The sequence below is a fragment of the Oncorhynchus gorbuscha genome, linkage group LG01 (genome assembly GCF_021184085.1).
Source record: "Oncorhynchus gorbuscha isolate QuinsamMale2020 ecotype Even-year linkage group LG01, OgorEven_v1.0, whole genome shotgun sequence".
Lineage (NCBI taxonomy): Eukaryota > Metazoa > Chordata > Actinopteri > Salmoniformes > Salmonidae > Oncorhynchus > Oncorhynchus gorbuscha.
Window position 1 is genome coordinate 63,701,215 of NC_060173.1, and position 23,933 is coordinate 63,725,147.

General features: G+C 43.8%; 1 protein-coding gene across 1 annotated transcript in view; it reads left to right on the top strand.

Moving 5' to 3' along the window:
- Positions 1 to 23,933, top strand: part of LOC124045809 (membrane-associated guanylate kinase, WW and PDZ domain-containing protein 2-like) — a 64,414-nt gene that overhangs the window by 13,443 nt on the left and 27,038 nt on the right. Inside the window, exons 3-6 of the mRNA XM_046365512.1 lie at positions 11,055 to 11,325; positions 15,206 to 15,419; positions 15,832 to 15,975; positions 16,238 to 16,376. Coding sequence (XP_046221468.1) covers positions 11,055 to 11,325; positions 15,206 to 15,419; positions 15,832 to 15,975; positions 16,238 to 16,376 — 768 coding nt within the window. The remainder of the gene's footprint in view (positions 1 to 11,054; positions 11,326 to 15,205; positions 15,420 to 15,831; positions 15,976 to 16,237; positions 16,377 to 23,933) is intronic.

A 23,933-nucleotide genomic window follows, 5' to 3' on the forward strand; every position in this document is an offset into this window, starting at 1 on the left:
CACCCCATGCACCCCAGCCCCGCAAAGAGGGCCTCAACATGGAAGCCACACATATACCCAGGTAGTGAGCGGGCAAACAGTCCCAACCCTCACTCTCACACTCGCCCAAGCCAATGGCATGTACCAGATGCTCAGCAGGCTCTGCTCACACTTACTGGCCTGAGGCCAAACCACGACCAACAACATTGGACACTCTATGGAACAAAAAGCCTTCACTATATTATCCTGGAATATGCAAGGCCTGAGGTCATCTGCCTTTGGCCTAAAGAGCAGAAACCCGGACTTCACCAAAGAAATCGGTAATACAGACATTGTCATCCTGCAAGAAACCTGGTATAGAGGAGACGGACCCACTGGTTGCCCTCTAGGTTACAGAGAGCTGGTAGTCCCATCCACCAAACTACCAGGTGTGAAACAGGGAAGGGACTCAGGGGGTATGCTAATTTGGTATAGAGCAGACCTAACTCACTCCATTAAATTAATCAAAACAGGAACATTCTACATTTGGCTAGAAATTCAAAAGGAAATGATCCTAACAGAGAAAAATGTCCTCCTGTGTGCTACCTATATCCCCCCACTATAATCCCCATATTTTTAATGAAGACAGCTTCTCCATCCTGGAGGGGGAAATCAATCATTTCCAGGCCTAGGGAAATGTACTAGTCTGTGGCGACCTAAATGCCAGAACCGGACAAGAACCTGACACCCTCAGCACACAGGGGGACAAACACCTGCCTGGAGGTGACAGCATTCCCTCCCATATATGCCCCCCTAAGCACAACTATTACAACATAACCAACAAAAACAGGTCACAACTTCTGCAGCTCTGTCGCACGCTGGGTATGTACATAGTCAACGGTAGGCTTTGAGGGGACTCCTATGGTAGGTACACCTATAGCTCATCTCTTGGCAGTAGTAGTGTAGACTACTTTATCACCGACCTCGACCCAGAGTCTCTCAGAGCGTTCACAGTCAGCCCACTGACACCCCTATCAGACCACAGCAAAATCACAGTCTACTTAAACAGAGCAATACTCAATCATGAGGCATCAAAGCCAAAGGAACTGAGTAACATTAAGAAATGCTATAGATGGAAGGAATGCAGTTTGGAAACCTACCAAAAAACAATTAGGCAACAACAAATTCAATCCCTTTTAGACAATTTCCTGGGTAAAATGCTCCACTGTAATAGTGAATGTGTAAACTTGGCAGTAGAAAATCTTAACAGTATATTTGACCTCTCAGCTTCCCTATCAAATCTAAAAATCTCAAATAGAAAACCGAAGAAAATTAACAATAATGACAAATGGTTTGATGAAGAATGCAAAAATCTAAGAAAGAAATTGAGAAACCTGTCCAACCAAAAACATAGAGACCCGGAAAACCTGAGTCTACGCCTTCACTACGGTGAATCAGTAAAACAATACAGAAATACACTACGGAAAAAGAAGGAACAGCATGTCAGAAATCAGCTCAATGCAATTGAAGAATCCATAGACTCTAACCACATCTGGGAAAATTGCAAAACACTAAACAAACAACAACACGAAGAATTATCTATCCAAAATGGAGATGTATGGGTAAACCACTCCTCCAATCTTTTTGGCTCTATAACAAAGAATAAAGAGCAAAAACATATACATGATCAAATACAGATCTTAGAATCAACTATTAAAGAGTACCAGAACCCACTGGATTCTCCAATTACATTGAATGAGTTACAGGACAAAATAAAAACCCTCCAACCCAAAAAGGCCTGTGGTGTTGATGGTATCCTCAATGAAATGATCAAATATACAGACAACAAATTCCAATTGGCTATACTAAAACTCTTTAACATCATACTTAGCTCTGGCATCTTCCCCAATATTTGGAACCAAGGACTGATCACCCCAATCCACAAAAGTGGAGACAAATTTGACCCCAATAACTACCGTGGAATATGTGTCAACAGTAACCTTGGGAAAATCCTCTGCATTATTATTAACAGCAGACTCGTACATTTCCTCAAAGAAAACAATGTACTGAGCAAATGTCAAATTGGCTTTTTACCAAATGACCGTACAACAGACCATGTATTCACCCTGCACACCCTAATTGACAACCAAACAAACCAAAACAAAGGCAAAGTCTTCTCATGCTTTGTTGATTTCAAAAAAGCCTTCGACTCAATCTGGCATGAGGGTCTGCTATACAAATTGATGGAAAGTGGTGTTGGGGGTAAAACATACGACATTATAAAATCCATGTACACAAACAACAAGTGTGCGATTACAATTGGCAAAAAACACACACATTTCTTCACACAGGGTCGTGGGGTTAGACAGGGATGCAGCTTAAGCCCCACCCTCTTCAACATATATATCAACAAATTGGCGCGGGCACTAGAAAAGTCTGCAGCACCCGGCCTCCCCCTGCTAGAATCCGAAGTCAAATGTCTGCTGTTTGCTGATGATCTGGTGCTTCTGTCACCAACCAAGGAGGGCCTACAGCAGCACCTAGATCTTATGCACAGATTCTGTCAGACCTGGGCCCTGACAGTAAATCTCAGTAAGACCAAAATAATGGTGTTCCAAAAAAGGTCCAGTCACCAGGACCACAAATACAAATTCCATCTAGACACTGTTGCCCTAGAGCACACAAAAAACTATACATACCTTGGCCTAAACATCAGCGCCACAGGTAACTTCCACAAAGCTGTGAACGATCTGAGAGACAAGGCAAGAAGGGCATTCTATGCCATCAAAAGAAACATAAATTTCAACATACCAATTAGGATTTGGCTAAAAATACTTGAATCAGTAATAGAACACATTGCCCTTTATGGTTGTGAGGTCTGGGGTCCGCTCACCAACCAAGACTTCACAAAATGGGACAAACACCAAATTGAGACTCTGCACGCAGAATTCTGCAAAATATATCCTCCGTGTGTACAAGGTAGAACACCAAATAATGCATGCAGACCAGAATTAGGCCGATACCCACTAATTATCAAAATCCAGAAAAGAGCCGTTAAATTCTATAACCACCTAAAAGGAAGCGATTCACAAACCTTCCATAACAAAGCCATCACCTACAGAGAGATGAACCTGGAGAAGAGTCCCCTAAGCAAGCTGGTCCTGGGGCTCTGTTCACAAACACAAACACACCCTACAGAGCCCCAGGACAACAGCACAATTAGACCCAACCAAATCATGAGAAAACAAAAAGATAATTACTTAACACATTGGAAAGAATTAACAAAAAAACAGAGCAAACTAGAATGCTATTTGGCCCTACACAGAGAGTACACAGCGGCAGAATACCTGACCACTGTGACTGACCCAAAATTAAGGAAAGCTTTGACTATGTACAGACTCAGTGAGCATAGCCTTGTTATTGAGAAAGGCCCGCCGTAGGCAGACATGGCTCTTAAGAGAAGACAGGCTATGTGCTCACTGCCCACAAAATAAGGTGGAAACTGAGCTGCACTTCCTAACCTCCTGCCCAATGTATGACCATATTAGAGAGACATATTTCCCTCAGATTACACAGATCCACAAAGAATTCGAAAACAAATCCAATTTTGAAAAACTCCCATATCTACTGGGTGAAATTCCACAGTGTGCCATCACAGCAGCAAGATTTGTGACCTGTTGCCACGAGAAAAGGGCAACCAGTGAAGAACAAACACCATTGTAAATACAACCCATATTTATGCTTATTTATTTTATCTTGTGTCCTTTAACCATTTGTACATTGTTAAAACACTGTACATATAATATGACATTGGTAATGTCTTTACTGTTTTGAAACTTCTGTATGTGTAATGTTTACTGTAAATTTTTGTTGTTTTTCACTTTATATATTCACTTTGTATGTTGTCTACCTCACTTCCTTTGGCAATGTTAACACATGTTTCCCATGCCAATAAAGCCCTTGAATTGAATTGAATTGAATTGAATTGAGTGAGAGAGTATGAGAGATACAGTGTGAAAGAAAAAGAGAATTGTGGGGTCTCTAGATGCTCCATAGACTGTTGCTGTTTTTTTTTCAATTACAGGGCCTTACACCGAATCTAACTCCTTAATGCTGAGTGCAAAGCAAAGATGTATTGTGTCCCGTTTTTACAGTCTTTGTTTATTTTTTGTTTTTTTATAAAGGTTTGGTCACCATTGAGACCTGGGTTTCATTTGCAAGGGATCCCTGTAAACATGAACATACAATAAATCATATCAATACAATAAATACATTTATCAAGATGAATCAAAACAAACACAACTCTCACATATGACCTCCCTTAAACTCCATCTAAACTTTCCAATGGAGACCAGCGAGTCTAATTTCAAGGTGGCCTGAAGGCTGTTTCATGAGCTGGGGGCATACAAACTAAAAGCACTCCAGTCAGAGATAGTAGTCAACCAATCCAGATTAAGATCACCCAAAATTCCTAATTCAGATTTAGCATAGTTAGATAGATAGCAAGTCAGACCATTGGCTAAGAGCACATGTTGAGGCAGAGAGAGGGTGATAAATTCCCACTAGCGTAAATGGGGCATTATTACCAAGCCCACAATTAGGACTAGACATTCAAATTGCTTAGAGACAGATGTATTTTTTGTATTTATACAGATTTTTACTCTCTTTTACTCTCTCTTTTTCAAGAGAGACCTGGTCCAACAGCAGCAGGGGGAACAAAGTTTCAGACAAAACAAATTACATACACTAACACATCATTGAACAAAACTATGGACACACGAACACACATGAATTTCACTCAAAAACAGCTGGGGAGTGAACATTTAATTAACCACGGTCATGGAACAGGACAAGGCAGCATCTGGACAGAATATAGGAGGGGCAATCAACATAGTGATGGAGTCCAGGTTTGTCCAATGGAGCGCAGGTGCATGTAACGATGGTGACAGGTGTGCCTAATGATAGGCAGTCTGGCGCCAGAGAGGGAGAGCGGGAGCAGGCGTGACAGTACCCCACTAAGGGCGCCACCCACCATCCCACCGAGGCATGGGCGCCGGACAAGCCGTCTGGGGGTGTAGAGGCCTGATGAACCGGCAGAGGCGTTGGAGCCTGGTGAGCCGTGTGGGAGCCTAACGATCCGGCTGAGGCGTGGGAGCATGATGGCCGGCTGAAGCATGACGTGGGTGTGGGTCCCTGCCGAGCCCACCGAGGCAAGATGACCTCTCAAGCCAGCTAAGGGTTGTAAGCCTGATGAGCTAGCTGAAGCACCCCCGGTTCCCTCTGCGATAGCACCCAGACCCGACGTCACCAACCGAAACTCCCAAATGTTTATTTTAGGGGTGTCAGCATTCTGTGAGGATCTACACCAGGGACGAGAAGCAGGTACAGGGAGAGAACATTTAATTAACCATAGACATGGAACAGGACAGGACAGTGTCTGGACAGGAACACACTATGAAATGAATGCTGACACAGGGATCTAACCAAATAAACAGATATAGGAGGGGCAATCAACATAGTGATGGAGTCCAGGTGGGTCCAATGAAGCACAGGTGTGTGTAACAATGGTGACAGGTGTGCGTAATGATAGGCAGTCTGTCGCCCTCGAGCGCCAGATAGGAAGAGTGAGAGCAGGTGTGACAATACCAGTGTTTAAGCCTATGCAAGGTCAATGATGACCAGCCAATGGCGCTGTAGAAATCACAATGTGTTAGATGTTTTTGACAGATACAGAAACATTTAAGTTGTTTATAAATATGGTGACACCACCACTTCTGCCAACTCTGTCAGATCTTAAATCATTTTAACCAGTCAGAGACACATCAGTATCCAGCACAGTCTTATTTAGCACGCTTCAGATATAACCAGAATCTCTAATTCAAGCATACTATGCCAGTTGGTAACCCCCTATTTGAAAATACCATTTGGCTAGCTTGAATTTGTATAAATACAAGATTGTCCAGAACTGTACCATTGTGAATTTCCTTTGAGTGAGGACGTGGATTAACGTGGGTTAACTGCAGTATGATGATAATGCTATTAATTTATGGTTGGGATTACCTGTGCGGAACACAGGATGTTGAAAAGTTGCCTTGAGAAATGCGGGGACAGGGTCCAGGAACCAAGATGATTTGGATGGACCCCATCTCCTCTGTAGAGCATTTTCTGTTTCCAAAAGGTGTCAAAGTAATCCACAAAAGTAACTCCAACAGAACTACAGACTCCTAGACAGTCGTGTAGCGCCAGCAACCTACTGAATATTTCACTGCCACGACTCAGTGATAGCACTGGTCCTGAAATAATTGGATGCTTGTTGGAGTCTTTCAGAGTTCCAATCAGTTCTTTAAAATCCTTCTCAGCGTAAAACAGTAGGACACAGCCTAGTAATGTGCTGTACCCAAGACCCAGGATAGCTCAAGGTTTCTACCCCGGGAGCCGAGATGTTTCTCAGTATAGAGCTGCTGGTGATAACGGCTGGTGGAATTGCAGAGGAGCTTCGGCAGTTTTTGTGCATCCCACCAGCCGCAAAATCCATTATGGCTGACAAACGCTTAACCAACAGTGCAGTTCAAGAAGAGCAAAGAAAATATTTACCAATTAAACTAAAGTAAAAAACTAAAGTAAAAAATAATAAAAAGTAACACATTAAACAATAACAATAATGAGGCTATATACAGAGGGTACCAGTACCGAGTCAATGTACGGTTTAGTCGAGGTAACTTGTACATGTAGGTAGGGGTGAAGTGACTATACATAGATAATAAACAGTGAGTAGCAGCAGTGTACAACACAATTGGGAGGGGGGGGTCAATGTAAATAGTCCGGTGGCCATTTGATTAATTGTTCTTATGGATTGGGGGTAGAAGCTGTTAAGAAGTCTTTGGTCCTAGACTTGGCGCTCCGGTACCGCTTGCCGTGCGGTAGCAGAGAAAACAGTCTATGACTAGGGTGATTTGGAGTCTCTGACAATTTATGGGGCTTCCTCTGACCTGCCTATTATATAGGTCCTGGAAGGCAGGAAGCTTGGCCCCAGTTATGTACTGGGCCATATGCACTACCCTCTGTAGCGCCTTACGGTCAGATGCCGAGGAGTTGCCATACCAGACGATGATGCAACTGGTCAAGATGCTCTCGATGGTGCAGCTGCATAACTTTTTGAGGATCTGGGGACCCATGCCAAATCTTTATAGTCTCCTGAGGGGGAAAATGTGTTGTTGTGCCCTCTTCATGGCTTTCTTGGTGTGTCTGGACCATGATGGTTCGTTGGTGATGTGGACACCAAGGAACTTGAAACTCTCGACCCGCTCTACTACAGCCCTGTCGATGTTAATGGGGGCCTGTTCGGGCCTGCCTTTTCCTGTAGTCCACGATCAAATCAAATCAAATCAAATCAAATTTATTTATATAGCCCTTCGTACATCAGCTGATATCTCAAAGTGCTGTACAGAAACCCAGCCTAAAACCCCAAACAGCAAACAATGCAGGTGTAAAAGCACGGTGGCTAGGAAAAACTCCCTAGAAAGGCCAAAACCTAGGAAGAAACCTAGAGAGGAACCGGGCTATGTGGGGTGGCCAGTCCTCTTCTGGCTGTGCCGGGTAGAGATTATAACAGAAAATGACCAAGATGTTCAAATGTTCATAAATGACCAGCATGGTCAAATAATAATAAGGCAGAACAGTTGAAACTGGAGCAGCAGCACAGTCAGGTGGACTGGGGACAGCAAGGAGCCATCATGTCAGGTAGTCCTGGGGCACGGTCCTAGGGCTCAGGTCCTCCGAGAGAGAGAAAGAAAGAGAGAATTAGAGAGAGCATATGTGGGGTGGCCAGTCCTCTTCTGGCTGTGCCGGGTGGAGATTATAACAGAACGTGGCCAAGATGTTCAAATGTTCATAAATGACCAGCATGGTTGAATAATAGTAAGGCAGAACAGTTGAAACTGGAGCAGGAGCATGGCCAGGTGGACTGGGGACAGCAAGGAGTCCTCATGTCAGGTAGTCCTGGGACATGGTCCTAGGGCCCAGGCCAGTTGAAACTGGAGCAGCAGCATGGCCAGGTGGACTGGGGACAGCAAGGAGTCATCATGTCAGGTAGTCCTGGGGCATGGTTCTAGGGCTCAGGTCCTCCGAGAGAGAGAAAGAAGGAGAGAAGGAGAGAATTAGAGAACGCACACTTAGATTTACACAGGACACCGAATAGGACAGGAGAAGTACTCCAGATAAACAAACTGACCCTAGCCCCCCGACACATAAACTACTGCAGCATAAATACTGGAGGCTGAGACAGGAGATCAGCTTCTTTGTCTTGCTCACATTGAGGGAGACGTTGTTGTCCTCGCACCACACTGCCAGGTCTCTGACCTCCTCCCTATAGGCTGTCTCATTGTTTTTGGGGACCAGGCCTACCACTGTTGTGTCGTCAGCAAACTTAATGATGGTGTTGGAGTCGTGTTTCACCACTTGTGGGTGACCACAAGGAGTGGAATAGGAGATGGTAATACCTGGTTAATACCAGGTGATGTTGTTCAGTTTACAAGTGAGTTGTTAATGCCTAGAGTTTTGAAACGTGCCCTTTTGATTATGCTTTGACATTTTTGTGCTAAGAGTTATTTGGGTCAATCTACCAAAATGGTGGCCTGTCCTGGCCTTATTCACAAGGAAACCACTTAAAAGTGTGAGATAATGACACAATTTTATCAATTGAAATGTTTTATTATTAATAAACATATGTAAGACAGTTATATTGCGAAACATGTTTTATATATATTGTAGAGCACAGTCAATACCATGAAATTGGCTTGTCCCTCAGGTCAGGAGTCATGGTTTAGTGACAGATTTTGAGTTTTAAAATATATTTTTCTCCCTCTTTAAGTGTCATAATACAAAGGAAAATATTATATTTTTTAGTGGACTACTTACAAGTAATAGCTGTACCTCAATTTCATGTCACTGGTGTTAAAATGTATAAAAAACGACCACTTTGAAAAAATACAACATCCTTGCCAAATTCTTCCTTGTTTAAAGGTTAATTGCAAATATTCTACAGACAGCGCAGGGATGCTGACCCACACCGCAGAGCAGTCTACCTTAAACAAAAACACCAGACTTACTTAAAGGATTTAGAGAGTCAAAAAAAGAAATAGAGTGAAGGATCTCAGATAAAGAGAAAAAAGACAAGAGCGTAGGAAATGGCGGGTCAGACAGGCGAAACACAGAGAGATTGAGAGCAGGAATGACAGTGTTGACCCACCCATCCACTCCAGACATTGAACCCAGTACTGCAAGGTCAGAATTAAGACAATGTGTCTGTAGGAAGACGTATGTACTCTGTATCTACAGAGTTACTTAAAGGGAGATTATAAAATGACATATTTGTTTCCTAACCATGTAAAATGTTTACTAATGAATGTAGCAACAGTTAGGTATATTCAAAAAACATATTAAATTAAATTGGGCAACTCTGAATGCCAGAACACCAATATGCCATACAGTAATACCAGTGATGCAATGTAACACCAGTGACACAATGTGAAACCAATGACAAACATAAGAAATACAATTATATCAATTTATTAGCAATATTTTTTATTACAAATAATGTCCTACTCTGTCACGCAGCTCACGCCTAGCCACAAAACTACATAGCTTGTTAAAACAGTATATATATATATTCTTGTGCCATGTGACAAATATTGTATAGGCCTACTTAATAAAGGGATAGTTACGAAATTACATATTGGTTTCCTTACCGTGTAAGCAGTCTATGGACAAGGTATGACAGGTATGACAGTTTACCTGGCCACTGTTTCAAATGCTAATTATGTTTTTGCATTTGTGGCACAAAACCAAAGCATTGATTTCTGTCATATCTTGTCCATAACCAAGGTTGCCAGGTGCACTGTGTTTCTTCTGACACATTGGTGCGGCTGGCTTCCGGGTTGGATGCGCCCTGTGTTAAGAAGCAATGCAGCTTGGTTGGGTTGTGTATCGGAGGACACATGACTTTCAACCTTCGTCTCTCCCGAGCCCGTGCGGGAGGTGTAGCGATGAGACAAGATAGTAGCTACTAAACAATTGGATACCATGAAATTGGGAAGAAAAATGGGTAAATATTTTAAAAACAACCCCCAAAAATATTACTAGTAATAATAAATTGTATGGACAATTTCTTAGTATTATCATTAACCTTTTCTCCCTTTGATTATATATGCAAATTAAATACGGAAATTACATTCTAGAAAGTCTGAATTGTCATCTAAAATATAGGTAACCAGTGGCAAAAAGGCAGCACAAGTATTTTTTTCCGTAATGTAGTAAAAATCTACAAAATATGTTATGCTGTCATTTATACTGATTTATAATGTTAAGGGGTTAACTATTATCTGACTATAAGTTTTGATTTAAAAAAAAGCAACATTTGTAAAAGTTGGCTGTTCAAAAACCAACCGTTTTCATAGAATGACCCAGTTGTGAAAGTTATGATTAGCTTCAAAGTGAAAAAGAATCTCTTGACGAGACATACCTGGATGAATAATTAAGCAATAAGGTACGAGTAGGTGTGGTATATGGCCAATATACCACGACTAAGGGTTGTTCTTATGCACAACACACCACGGAGTGCCTGGACACAGCCCATAGACGTGGTATATTGGCCATATACCTCAAACCCACGAGGTGCCTTATTGCCATAATAAAATGGTTACCAACATAATTAGAGCAGTAAAAATAAATGTTTTGTCATACCATGGCTGTCAGCCAATCAGCATTCAGGGCTCTAACCACCCAGTTTATAATGTCTGTTAGGGGTCGATGGAAAGGGAAAATAAAAAGAGAGGAAAAGTGAGAGATATAAATATATAAGAATGGCAAGAGAGAGATAACAGCGCCTACATCTTTGGGGACTAAAGTGACATTTCTTACATTTCCTTTTCTTATTACATCATGTTAATTTTTCAATTCGTTTTCAATTAGATTTCTCCTGTTCCCACTGTCTCAGGGCACACAGTGTTGTTTTGTGTCAATTGTTGCTATGAAACCTCTCCATTACTACTACGAAGCATATCTGTTGTTACCATGAAAACTCAATTTCTCCATCTCAGATCCCAACTCAGGGCCCAGCTCAGAGAAGCAGAGCCCCATGACCCAGAAACACAGCCCCCAGGCACAGCCCAGCCCTGTAGCCACCGAGCCCAGCCAAGAAGCCTCCCAGGCAGGCCCAGCACCACCAACAGCCCAGCCAGGCCAAGTACTAGCAGTAGACACCCAGCCGGCCCCAGGAGCAGCCGCCCAGCCCAACCCGCCAGGGGCCCAGCAGAGCCCGGTCGCCCAGCCGCCCAGTCACCCTCCCCCAATCTACCTCCACGATGGAAGGTATGTAGAGAGAGAGGAATGCTTGACCCTATCTGTCAATGAGAGTCATTATTGTCAGAAGTTACAAATACAGTTATTAGGATGCTTCTCTGGATGCACTTTGGACATGGTGTTTTGTGTGTGTGTGCATGACGGATTGGGTGAGGGTGGATTTTGGTTGTGTGTGTACATGTGTGTGGGGTGGGCGGCATTGTGGATGTTTGTATACATTTACAGTGTGTGTGTGTGTGTGTGTGTGTGTGTGTGTGTGTGTGTGTGTGTGTGTGTGTGTGTGTGTGTGTGTGTGTGTGTGTGTGTGTGTGTGTGTGTGTGTGTGTGTGTGTGTGTGTGTGTGTGTGTGTGTGTGTGTGTGTGTGTGTGTGTGTGTGTGTGTGTGTGTGTGTGTGTGTGTGATGACTGAGTAAAACAGGACTGTTTAAGGAAGGAAAGTTATCCGGTTCTTGCTGCTGGCCTTGGCAATGGTGAGTGTGTGTGAAAAAGAGTGCCACCAACTGGTGATGGTCTCTGACAGAGGTGCCGGTTTAGTATAGGTACAGGACGGAAATGACCAGCAGGAGACAGATGCACAGACATTTAATATTACATTTAAGTCATTTAGCAGACGCTCTTATCCAGAGCGACTTACACAGCTCATACATTTATTGCCACACCACACCGGACAGAGAAGGCAGTACAAGAAGGAGATTGAATATGAATAGTATAAGTGGTTTCTTAAACCGAGACAGAAATACACAGTGTATTACAATATGTTATATCAAATCAAAGTGTATTTGTTACGTGCGCCGAATAAAACAGATGTAGACCTTAAAGTGAAATGCTTACTTACAAGCTCGAACCAATAGTGCAAAAAATGTATTAGGTGAACAATAGGTAAGTAAAGAAATAAAACAACAGTAAAAACAGTTGAAAATAACAGTAGCGAGGCGTTATACAGACACCGGTTAGTCAGGCTCATTGAGGTATGTATGTGCATGTAGATATGGTTAATTTGACTATGCATATATAATGAAGAGAGTGGGTGGCGGGACACAATGCAGATAGCCCGGGTAGCCAATGTGCGGGAGCGCTGGTTGGTCGGGCCAATTTAGGTAGTATGTACATGAATGTATAGTTAAAGTGACTATGCATATATGATAAACAGAGAGTAGCATCAGTGTAAAAGAGGGGTTGGGGGGGCACACAATGCAAATAGTCCAGGTAGCCATTTAATTACCTGTTCAGGAATCTTATGGCTTGGGGGTAAAACTGTTGAGAAGCCTTTTTGGCCTAGACTTGGCACTCCGGTACCGCTTGCCATGCGGTAGTAGAGAGAACAGTCTATAACTGGGGTGGCTGGGGTCTTTGACACCGCCTTGTGTAGAGTTCCTGGATAGCAGTAAGGCTATAGGAATAGTAATGCTATGGTAGCAACATAGGCAGCAATATCAAATCAAATCAAATCAAATTTATTTATATAGCCCTTCGTACATCAGCTGATATTTCAAAGTGCTGTACAGAAACCCAGCCTAAAACCCCAAACAGCAAGCAATGCAGGTGTAAAAGCACGGTGGCTAGGAAAAACTCCCTAGAAAGGCCAAAACCTAGGAAGAAACCTAGAGAGGAACCAGGCTATGTGGGGTGGCCAGTCCTCTTCTGGCTGTGCCGGGTAGAGATTATAACAGGACATGGCCAAGATGTTCAAATGTTCATAAATGACCAGCATGGTCGAATAATAATAGGGCAGAACAGTTGAAACTGGAGCAGCAGCACAGTCAGGTGGACTGGGGACAGCAAGGAGTCATCATGTCAGGTAGTCCTGGGGCACGGTCCTAGGGCTCAGGTCCTCCGAGAGAGAGAAAGAAAGAGAGAATTAGAGAGAGCATATGTGGGGTGGCCAGTCCTCTTCTGGCTGTGCCGGGTGGAGATTATAACAGAACATGGCCAAGATGTTCAAATGTTCATAATTGACCAGCATGGTCGAATAATAATAAGGCAGAACATTTGAAACTGGAGCAGCAGCACAGTCAGGTGGACTGGGGACAGCAAGGAGTCATCATGTCAGGTAGTCCTGGGACATGGTCCTAGGGCCCAGGCCAGTTGAAACTGGAGCAGCAGCATGGCCAGGTGGACTGGGGACAGCAAGGAGTCATCATGTCAGATAGTCCTGGGGCATGGTCCTAGGGCTCAGGTCCTCCGAGAGAGAGAAAGAAAGAGAGACGGAGAGAATTAGAGAACGCACACTTAGATTCACACAGGACACCGAATAGGACAGGAGAAGTACTCCAGATATAACAAACTGACCCTAGCCCCCCGACACATAAACTACTGCAGCATAAATACTGGAGGCTGAGACAGGAGGGTTCAGGAGACACTGTGGCCCCATCCGAGGACACCCCCGGACAGGGCCAAACAGGAAGGATATAACCCCACCCACTTTGCCAAAGCACAGCCCCCACACCACTAGAGGGATATCTTCAACCATCAACTTACCATCCTGAGACAAGGCAGAGTATAGCCCACAAAGAGGGTAATGGCATATATACAGCGATAAGATATTAACAAAGGGCTAACAGGGGCTATGTACAGGGGCTAGGCTAACCTAACACAAAATAGGAACCAGGCCGACTAGCATTAACAGTTAGCATGCTAGGCTAGTAGGCCAAAGTCAATGGGTTACTACACAGTAGAGCTACTAGCATTGGCTAGTGGGGCTAGCATAGTACACAGTATGGCTGTATAGACAATAGCAGCTAGCAGTGGCATGCTAAATCAAATTGTATTTGCGCCAAATATAACAGGTGCAGACTTTCATCATGAATTGCTTACTTATGAGCCCTTTCCCAACAATGCAGAGTTAAAAAGTAAAGAAAATGTGCTAAATAAAAATAGGAAATTGTAATACAATAAAATAACAATAACAAGGCTATATACGAGGAGTACCAGTACCGAGTCAATGTGCAGGGGTAGGAGGTCATTGAGGTAATATATACATGTAGTTAGGGGTAAAAAGTGACTAGACAATCAGGACAATTAACAGAGTACGAGCAATGTATGTTAAAGTGTGTCTATATATATATGTGTGTGTGTGTGTGTGTGTGTGCATGCGTGCGTGCGTGCATGTGTGTGTGGCGTCAATATGCGTGTGTGTTTTGTGTTAGCGTATGTTTGTGTGTTTGTTTGTGTTGGAGTGTCAATGTAGTATGTGTGAGTGTGTGGGTAGATTCCAGTGAGTACGCATTGAGCCATTGCAAGTGCAAAAAAAGGGGATCAATGCAAATAGTCCAGGTAGCCAGTCTTAGGTAGAAGCTGTTCAGGAGCCTTTTGATCTCAGATTGTGTTCCGGTATCGCTTGCCATGCGGTAGCAGAGAGAACAGTCTCTGACTTGGGGGGACTGGAGTCTTTCACCATTTTTAGGGCATTCCTCTGACATGGTCTGGTATTAAGGTCCTGGATGGCAGGGAGTTCGGGCCCAGTGAAGTACTGGGCCGTACGCACCACCCTCTGTAGGTCCATACGGTCAGATGCCAAGCAGTTGCCATACTAAGCAGTGATGCAGCCAGTCATGATGGTCTCAATGGTGCAGCTGTAGAACCTTTTGAGGATCTGAGTGCCCATGCCAAATCTTCTCAGCCTCCTGGGCGAAGAAACGTTGTCGTGCCCTCTTCACGACTGTATTGATGTGTTTGGACCATGATAGGTCTTTAGTAATGTGGAAACTAAGGCCAAGGGAAGGGTGCCTAATTGAAAGAGCTAGAGTCCCACAGTTTCTGGCTCTAACTCCCAGGGTTAGATAGAGGATTAAAGTTTGAAGGGTTTTTGTGTGTGTTTGTGTGTGCACTACAAAGGGAGTACGGTGCCATTTGGGACATAAACACTCAACCCTCTGTCTGTTGTCCACAGGTCAGAGGTGAAAGCCAGGCAGGATGTGAAACCAGACATCTGCCAGCCTCCGTTCACCGACTACCGGCAGCCCCCCGTCGACTACCGGCACCCTCCAGTGACTGATTACCGGCACCCGCCCACACTGGACTACCGGCACCCTCCTCCCCTCATCGACTACAGACAGCACTCGACATCACTCGCTGCACAGTTTCCCCCAGACTTCCGACCACAGGTAAGACTGAATATCCCAGACTTCCCTACTACAGTACACACCATACCATAGCCCAGAATTAGCACAGAATTCCATAGTACAAACAACACACAAAAACTGCACAGCTTCCACTGGCACAGTTCCCCCATACTTCAGACCACAGATAAGACTACTACACATCAATGTTAAGACTATAAATCCCAGAATCCCCTTTAACAGACAAAAGTGGACAGTTGCATTTAGGGATTCACCCCAGACTTCAGACCAGTGCCGATCCGAGTATCCCCTACTACACACCACAGGTAAGACAACACACCCCAGAATCCCATATTACAGACAAGTAAAACTACACATCCCAGACTACAGACAGGTTATTGGTTGGCTATGTATTGGCTTTAATGAATGTTGGTTATTGGTTGTGTGTTGTGCACAGGACTTTGACTACTTCACGGTAGAGCTGGAGAAGAGTGTGAAGGGTTTTGGCTTCAGTATCCGTGGGGGGCGGGAGTACAAGATGGATCTGTTTGTGCTGCGGCTCGCCGAGGATGGGCCGGCCATCCGCAATGGCAGAATGAGGGTAAGTGACATCACTTCTTGTCCTGTCTGCAATGCAGCCACATTATTTTCCATCTCAATAGTGATGCAGTACTTCATACAGTATGACCTCTCTATGCTCATCCTGTCCCATCCTTACTTTCTCTTTTTAATCACTTTTTCTCTCCTCTCTAACTCTCCCTCTCTCTATTTCTATCTCTCCCCCACTCTCCCCCTCTCTCTCTCTCTGTCTCTCTCAATCTATCTCACTGCCTCTCCCCTCTATCTCTCGCTCTCTCTCTCAGGTGGGGGATCAAATCATTGAGATAAATGGGGATAGTACCCGAGACATGACTCACGCCCGGGCCATCGAGCTGATCAAGGCAGGGGGGAGGTGGGTGAGACTGCTGCTGAAGAGAGGCACAGGACAGGTGCCTGAGTATGGTGGGTATCCAACAAACACACCTCCCATATTTATTTCTCTTTCTCGCGCTTTCCTTCTCTTGCTCTATCAATTTATCTCTCTCTTTAATTACATTTTTCATCTTTTTGTTTCTGGGTGACTGTCTGTTTTTTGCTCTCGTTATTTAATTTAATTATTGTTCTCTCTCTCTCTCTCTCTCTCTCTCTCTCTCTCTCTCTCTCTCTCTCTCTCTCTCTCTCTCTCTCTCTCTCTCTCTCTCTCTCTCTCTCTCTTCCTCTCTCTCTCTCTCTCTCTCTCTCTCTCTCTCTCTCTCTCTCTCTCTCTCTCTCTCTCTCTCTCTCTCTCTCTCTCACTCACTCACTCACTCACTCACACATCACTGCAAATGTTACAACCATGATTAGGGCTGTTACGGCACAGTCACGAGTCATGACAGCAGTCAAATTTTTCTTGAATGGTGAGTCACAGTAACTAGACTTCTCCAAAACTGTGCTCGGATGCAGCTGATGGTCATTAATAGCCTACCAAATGTGTTACAGTTTTTCTCAATTGCTAAAACACAATTTATGAAACCTTGCTCCATTTCCTGAAAACATTAAACACAAAACCTCATCTTCAACCACTATTTACATAACCTCTGACTCCTCTCGCAAAATGAAATATTCGCCTCAAAACAGTTTTACCTGTGTTCAAAATCAAACATTGCTCTCAAATCATAAACAAAGAGATCAAAATTATATACACTCTAAAGCAGTCAGTAAACGATACACCGAAAAATAGAAAACACATTGGTCAAAACATACGATTCTCAGGGAGAAGTACATTTTTAATCTTAAAAAATATTCAGATTTTTCCGTCATTGTCTTTTGATGAACGAAAACATGTTCTATCATAGTAGCTCTAATTGTATCAGAAATTACAACTCTGCTTGGCTCTTTGCAATTTAGTTTTTTGTTCTTCCTCCTCCTTGTACCCCTATTTTTACAGTACTGTACCCTGCATCTCACAAACTTGTCCTTTGTCTCTGTGATACTGTAATTATTGTGCGTTGTTGATATGAACCTGCAACCAGTCAAAATCTATTGAGCAGTCAGTACTGTTAATAAATGGAAAGCACAATGTTCAAGGCCATACAATTTGTCCATTGTACAGTATACAGCCTACAATGCACTGTACTACAGTATACAATACTAAAAGGGACAACAATCAAAAGAGTAAACATGTGATCAATGTGCTTCTTCTTGTCTTTGGGCTGGGTCAGGCCAGAGCACTTCATCGACATCACAAGCAATATTGTCCCTCCTGAGGCAACGGGGGAAGAAGCCTCTTGTGTGCCGTATCCAGCCCTGACATGATTCCTCACCTATATCACCACAGGCTAAATCCATGGCTTGCAGCAGATTTACTCTGGTGTAGGGTTGTCTATCATACACTTTCCATCTCCAAGAGGAGAAAAACTCCTCAATCGGATTCAGGAAAGGCGAGTATGGAGGGAGGTACAAGTTCATAAACTGCCCATTGATGTTAAACCATTCCCTTACCTGAGCAGCTCGGTGGAAACTGACATTGTCCCACACTATCACATAGGTGGGAATGGGATTCTCATTTAGCTCTTGACCCTGCTGCTCTTGAACCTGCTGCTCAAATAAAATATATCTTACATTGGCAATTAATCTTAGACGGTGCTGGGTGTTACAGTGGGGAGAACAAGTATTTGATACACTGCCAATTTTGCAGGTTTTCCTACCTACAAAGCATGTAGAGGTCTGTAATTTTTATCATAGGTACACATCAACTGTGAGAGACGGGAAATCCAGAAAATCACAAGTATCCAATCACCTACCAACCAGTAAGAATTCCGGCTCTCACAGACCTGTTCGTTTTTCTTTACGAAACACTCCTGTTCTCCACTCATTACCTGTTTTAACTGCACCTGTTTGAAATCGTTACCTGTATAAAAGACGCCTGTCCACACACTCAATCAAACAGACTCCATCCTCTCCACAATGGCCAAGACCAGAGAGCTGTGTAAGGACATCAGGGATACAATTGTAGACCTGCACAAGGCTGGGATGGGCTCCAGGACAATAGGCAAGAAAAGAAAACCATTAGTAACACACTACGCCGTCATGGATTAAAATCCTGCAGCGCATGCAAGGTCCCCCTGCTCAAGCCAGCGCATGTCCAGGCCCATCTGAAGTTTGCCAATAACCATCTGGATGACCCAGAGGAGGAATGGGAGAAGGTAATGTGGTCTGATGAGACGAAAATAGAGCTTTTTGGTCTAAACTCCACTCGCCGTGTTTGGAGGAAGAAGAAGGATGAGTACAACCCTAAGAACACCATCCCAAACATGAAGCATGGAGTTGGAAACATCATTCTTTGGGGATGCTTTTCTGCAAAGGGGACAGGACGACTGCACCGTATTGAGGGGAGGATGGATGGGGCCATGTATCGCAAGATCTTGGCCAACAACCTCCTTCCCTCAGTAAGAGCATTGAAGATGGGTTGTGGCTGGGTCTTCCAGCATGACAACGACCTGAAACACACAGCCAGGGCAACTAAGGAGTAGCTCCGTAAGAAGCATCTCAAGGTCCTGGAGTGGCCTAGCCAGTCTCCAGACCTGAACCCAATAGAAAATCTTTGGAGGGAGCTGAAAGTCTGTATTGCCCAGCGACAGGCCCGAAACCTGAAGGATCTGGAGATGGTCTGTATGGAGGAGTGGGCCAAAATCCCTGCTGCAGTGTGTGCAAACCTTGTCAAGAACTACAGGAAACGTATGATCTCTGTAATTGCAAACAAAGGTTTCTGTACCAAATATTAAGTTCTGTCATGTTTTGTCTTATATTGTCTTGTCATTTTGCTTTCCCTTCTGTTCGTTTTCCCCCTGCTGGTCTTTTTAGGTTCGTTCCCTTTTTTCTCTCTCTCTCCCTCTCTCTCTTCTCTCTATCGTTCCGTTCCTGCTCCCAGCTGTTCCTATTCCCCTAATCAATCATCTAATCTTTTCACACCTGTTCCGTATCTTGCCCTCTGATTAGAGTCCCTATTTCTCCCCTTGTCTTCCGTTTCTGTCCTGTCGGATCCTTGTATATTGTTCGCCGTGCTGTGTCTTGTTTCCCTCAGATGCTGCGTGTGAGCAGGTATCTGAGTCTGCTACGGTCGGTGCCTTCCCGAGGCAACCTACAGTTTATGGTCGAGTCTCCAGTCTGTCCTCGTCACTACGAGTGGAATTAGTTTTTTTGTTTTGTTTTCTGCTCTGATTTGTCTAGGAGTATTGCCTTTTTCCTTTGCTGGAATAAAGACTCTGTTTTTCGCCAAGTCGCTTTTGGGTCCTCATTCACCTGCATAACAAGTTCTGCTTTTCTGATGTATCAAATACTTATGTCATGCAATAAAATGCAAATTGATTACTCAAAAATCATACAATGTGATTTTCTGGATTTTTGTTTTAGATTCTGTCAATACAATTCAATTCAAGGGCTTTATTGGCATGGGAAACGTGTTAACATTGCCAAAGCAAGTGAGGTAGACAACATACAAAGTGAATATATGAAGTGTAAAACTGTCTCTCACAGTTGAAGTGTACCTATGATAAAAATGACAGACCTCTACATGCTTTGTAAGTAGGAAAACCTGCAAAATCGGCAGTGTAATACTTGTTCTCTCCTGACTGCATAATTAGCTAAATGAGTCCAGGCTACTGAGAACTTTGTTCAGCCAATGGGTTTTAGTGTTTTAGCAATTGAGAAAAACTGTAACAGTCAGTCGCTAATGGCCTGGAACTCAGCGCTCTATTGTCCCTCAATGCAAATGCCATCAAAAATCAGATCGAACACATCATGAGAGCCCTGCATTCAGAGTTTGAGTAGAAGAGGATTAGCTCTTGCGCAGGGAGAGCCAGCTCCTCATAGCTGGTTGATGCATAGAATAAGTGTTCCTTTAAGCCCATGTTACGCAACATTTTAATAGGCTATGCTATGCAAATGCATGAGAAAACTGTTTTGGTGGCCTCTATTTCAAAGAGGAGGATCCCATAAGCTTTGTGTAGGCTAGCCCTACTATGTTTATTTCTCAACTTTTCCTAATTTTAATCACATTGCTTCACTTTACAACCGGAGTAGCCTACCTAGCTGGCATGAAAATGAACCCTGGGAAAAGAGTCCTCCCTTCGCTATTTAAGTGCATTATAGATGGTCTTTAACAGGTGCATGAAAATGGCCCATTCTAAATCAAAACTAATTTCACACATTATTTAGTATATGGAAAGACAAGATTAAATTGAGAAAAGTCTGATGGCTGAGAATATTATCAAGTGCTTGTCAAATTGTGAACGATAGACAGATGAAGTGTGTGCAGCCTGCACAAGAAGCAGAGCAGAGCACACACACCCCGACCAAACAAAACATAGAAACAAACAACGCAAATAATGGTCAGAGTGTGACATACAGTTGCATAAATAACTCTGAATTAAGCATATAGGAGAAACTGTTTCAAATTATCACTTTGTTAACTTCTCAACACAGAATAGCCGCATGTGCGCACTCCATCGGAAATCATTTAAAAAATATATCCCTTCTATTTTATCCAGCTATTTTCAGTTTTATTCTTCTTACTATAAAATAATATAAGTAATGCTACGGGAATTATAAGCAAATCTTATCTGCTAAATGTTAGGCCCTGAAACCACAGCTATATGTCATAGCCAGATCAGGGCCTAAGATAAGGACAACTCAGAATATGCTAGTCTGTTCTTCTGAAATAGGCTACATTTTCTTCAAATCATGTTTCTTTAGACCTGCTTAAAATATATAATTTACTGTGATGGTGTTGGCTATATTAAATGCATTTGTGAAACTTTTTCAAATGTAGATTTTCCAAACGGTCTTCATCAGTGGCTTGTAGGTTATGTGTGGAAGCCCAGAGATGCTAAAAGTGTTTATGTTAATTAGTGGTCAATTACCGTGAGACCAGCAGTTATTTGCAAGACAGTTACTGGCTGACAAAATGTATGACCTCCACAGCCCTAACCGTGATGTTTGCTATTAACAGCAGATAATACCTCACATTTTTTACAACTACCTGCTCTTACTGCTGCTGCCCTGTGGAACCTGAAATTTTAATTTTAATTTTATTTCACCTTTATTTAACCAGGTAGGCTAGTTGAGAACAAGTTCTCATTTGCAACTGCGACCTGGCCAAAATAAAGCATAGCAGTGTGAACAGACAACACAGAGTTACACATGGAGTAAACAATTAACAAGTCAATAACACAGTAGGAAAAAAATGGGCAGTCTATATACAATGTGTGCAAAAGGCATGAGGAAGTAGGCGACTAATACAATTTTGCAGATTAACACTGGAGTGATAAATGATCAGATGGTCATGTACAGGTAGAGATATTGGTGTGCAAAAGAGCAGAAAAGTAAATAAATAAAAAACAGTATAAAAACAGTATGGGGATGAGGTAGGTGAAAATGGATGGGCTATTTACCAATAGACTATGTACAGCTGCAGCGATCGGTTAGCTGCTCGGATAGCTGATGTTTGAAGTTGGTGAGGGAGATAAAAGTCTCCAACTTCAGCGATTTTTGCAGTTCGTTCCAGTCACAGGCAGCAGAGTACTGGAACGAAAGGCGGCCAAATGAGGTGTTGGCTTTAGGGATGATCAGTGAGATACACCTGCTGGAGCGCGTGCTGCGGATGGGTGTTGCCATCGTGACCAGTGAACTGAGATAAGGCGGAGCTTTACCTAGCATGGACTTGTAGATGACCTGGAGCCAGTGGGTCTGGCGACGAATATGTAGTGAGGGCCAGCCGACTAGAGCATACAAGTCGCAGTGGTGGGTGGTATAAGGTGCTTTAGTGACAAAACGGATGGCACTGTGATAGACTGCATCCAGTTTGCTGAGTAGAGTGTTGGAAGCCATTTTGTAGATGACATCGCCGAAGTCGAGGATCGGTAGGATAGTCAGTTTTACTAGGGTAAGCTTGGCGGCATGAGTGAAGGAGGCTTTGTTGCGGAATAGAAAGCCGACTCTTGATTTGATTTTCGATTGGAGATGTTTGATGTGAGTCTGGAAGGAGAGTTTGCAGTCTAGCCAGACACCTAGGTACTTATAGGTGTCCACATATTCAAGGTCGGAACCATCCAGGGTGGTGATGCTAGTCGGGCATGCGGGTGCAAGCAGCGATCGGTTGAAAAGCATGCATTTGGTTTTACTCGCATTTAAGAGCAGTTGGAGGCCACGGAAGGAGTGCTGTATGGCATTGAAGCTCGTTTGGAGATTAGATAGCACAGTGTCCAATGACGGGCCAAAAGTATATAGAATGGTGTCGTCTGCGTAGAGGTGGATCAGGGAATCGCCCGCAGCAAGAGCAACATCATTGATATATACAGAGAAAAGAGTCGGCCCGAGAATTGAACCCTGTGGCACCCCCACAGAGACTGCCAGAGGACCGGACAGCATGCCCTCCGATTTGACACACTGAACTCTGTCTGCAAAGTAATTGGTGAACCAGGCAAGGCAGTCATCTGAAAAACCGAGGCTATTGAGTCTGCCGATAAGAATATGGTGATTGACAGAGTCGAAAGCCTTGGCGAGGTCGATGAAGACGGCTGCACAGTACTGTCTTTTATCGATGGCGGTTATGATATCGTTTAGTACCTTGAGTGTAGCTGAGGTGCACCCGTGACCGGCTCGGAAACCAGATTGCACAGCGGAGAATGTACGGTGGGATTCGAGATGGTCAGTGACCTGTTTGTTGACTTGGCTTTCGAAGACCTTAGATAGACAGGGCAGGATGGATATAGGTCTATAACAGTTTGGGTCCAGGGTGTCTCCCCCTTTGAAGAGGGGGATGACTGCGGCAGATTTCCAATCCTTGGGGATCTCAGACGATATGAAAGAGAGGTTGAACAGGCTGGTAATAGGGGTTGCGACAATGGCGGCAGATAGTTTCAGAAATAGAGGGTCCAGATTGTCAAGCCCAGCTGATTTGTACGGGTCCAGGTTTTGCAGCTCTTTCAGAACATCTGCTATCTGGATTTGGGTAAAGGAGAACCTGGAGAGGCTTGGGCGAGGAGCTGCGGGGGGGGCAGAGCTGTTGGCCGAGGTTGGAGTAGCCAAGCGGAAGGCATGGCCAGCCGTTGAGAAGTGCTTATTGAAATTTTCGATAATCATGCATTTATCGGTGGAGACCGTGTTACCTAGCCTCAGTGCAGTGGGCAGCTGGGAGGAGGTGCTCTTGTTCTCCTTGGACTTCACAGTGTCCCAGAACTTTTTGGAGTTGGAGCTACAGGATGCAAACTTCTGCCTGAAGAAGCTGGCCTTAGCTTTCCTGACTGACTGCGTGTATTGGTTCCTGACTTCCCTGAACAGTTGCATATCACGGGTGCTATTCGATGCTATTGCAGTCCGCCACAGGATGTTTTTGTGCTGGTCGAGGGCAGTCAGGTCTGGAGTGAACCAAGGGCTGTATCTGTTCTTGGTTCTGCATTTTTTGAACGGAGCATGCTTATCTAAAATGGTGAGGAAGTTACTTTTAAAGAATGACCAGGCATCCTCAACTGACGGGAT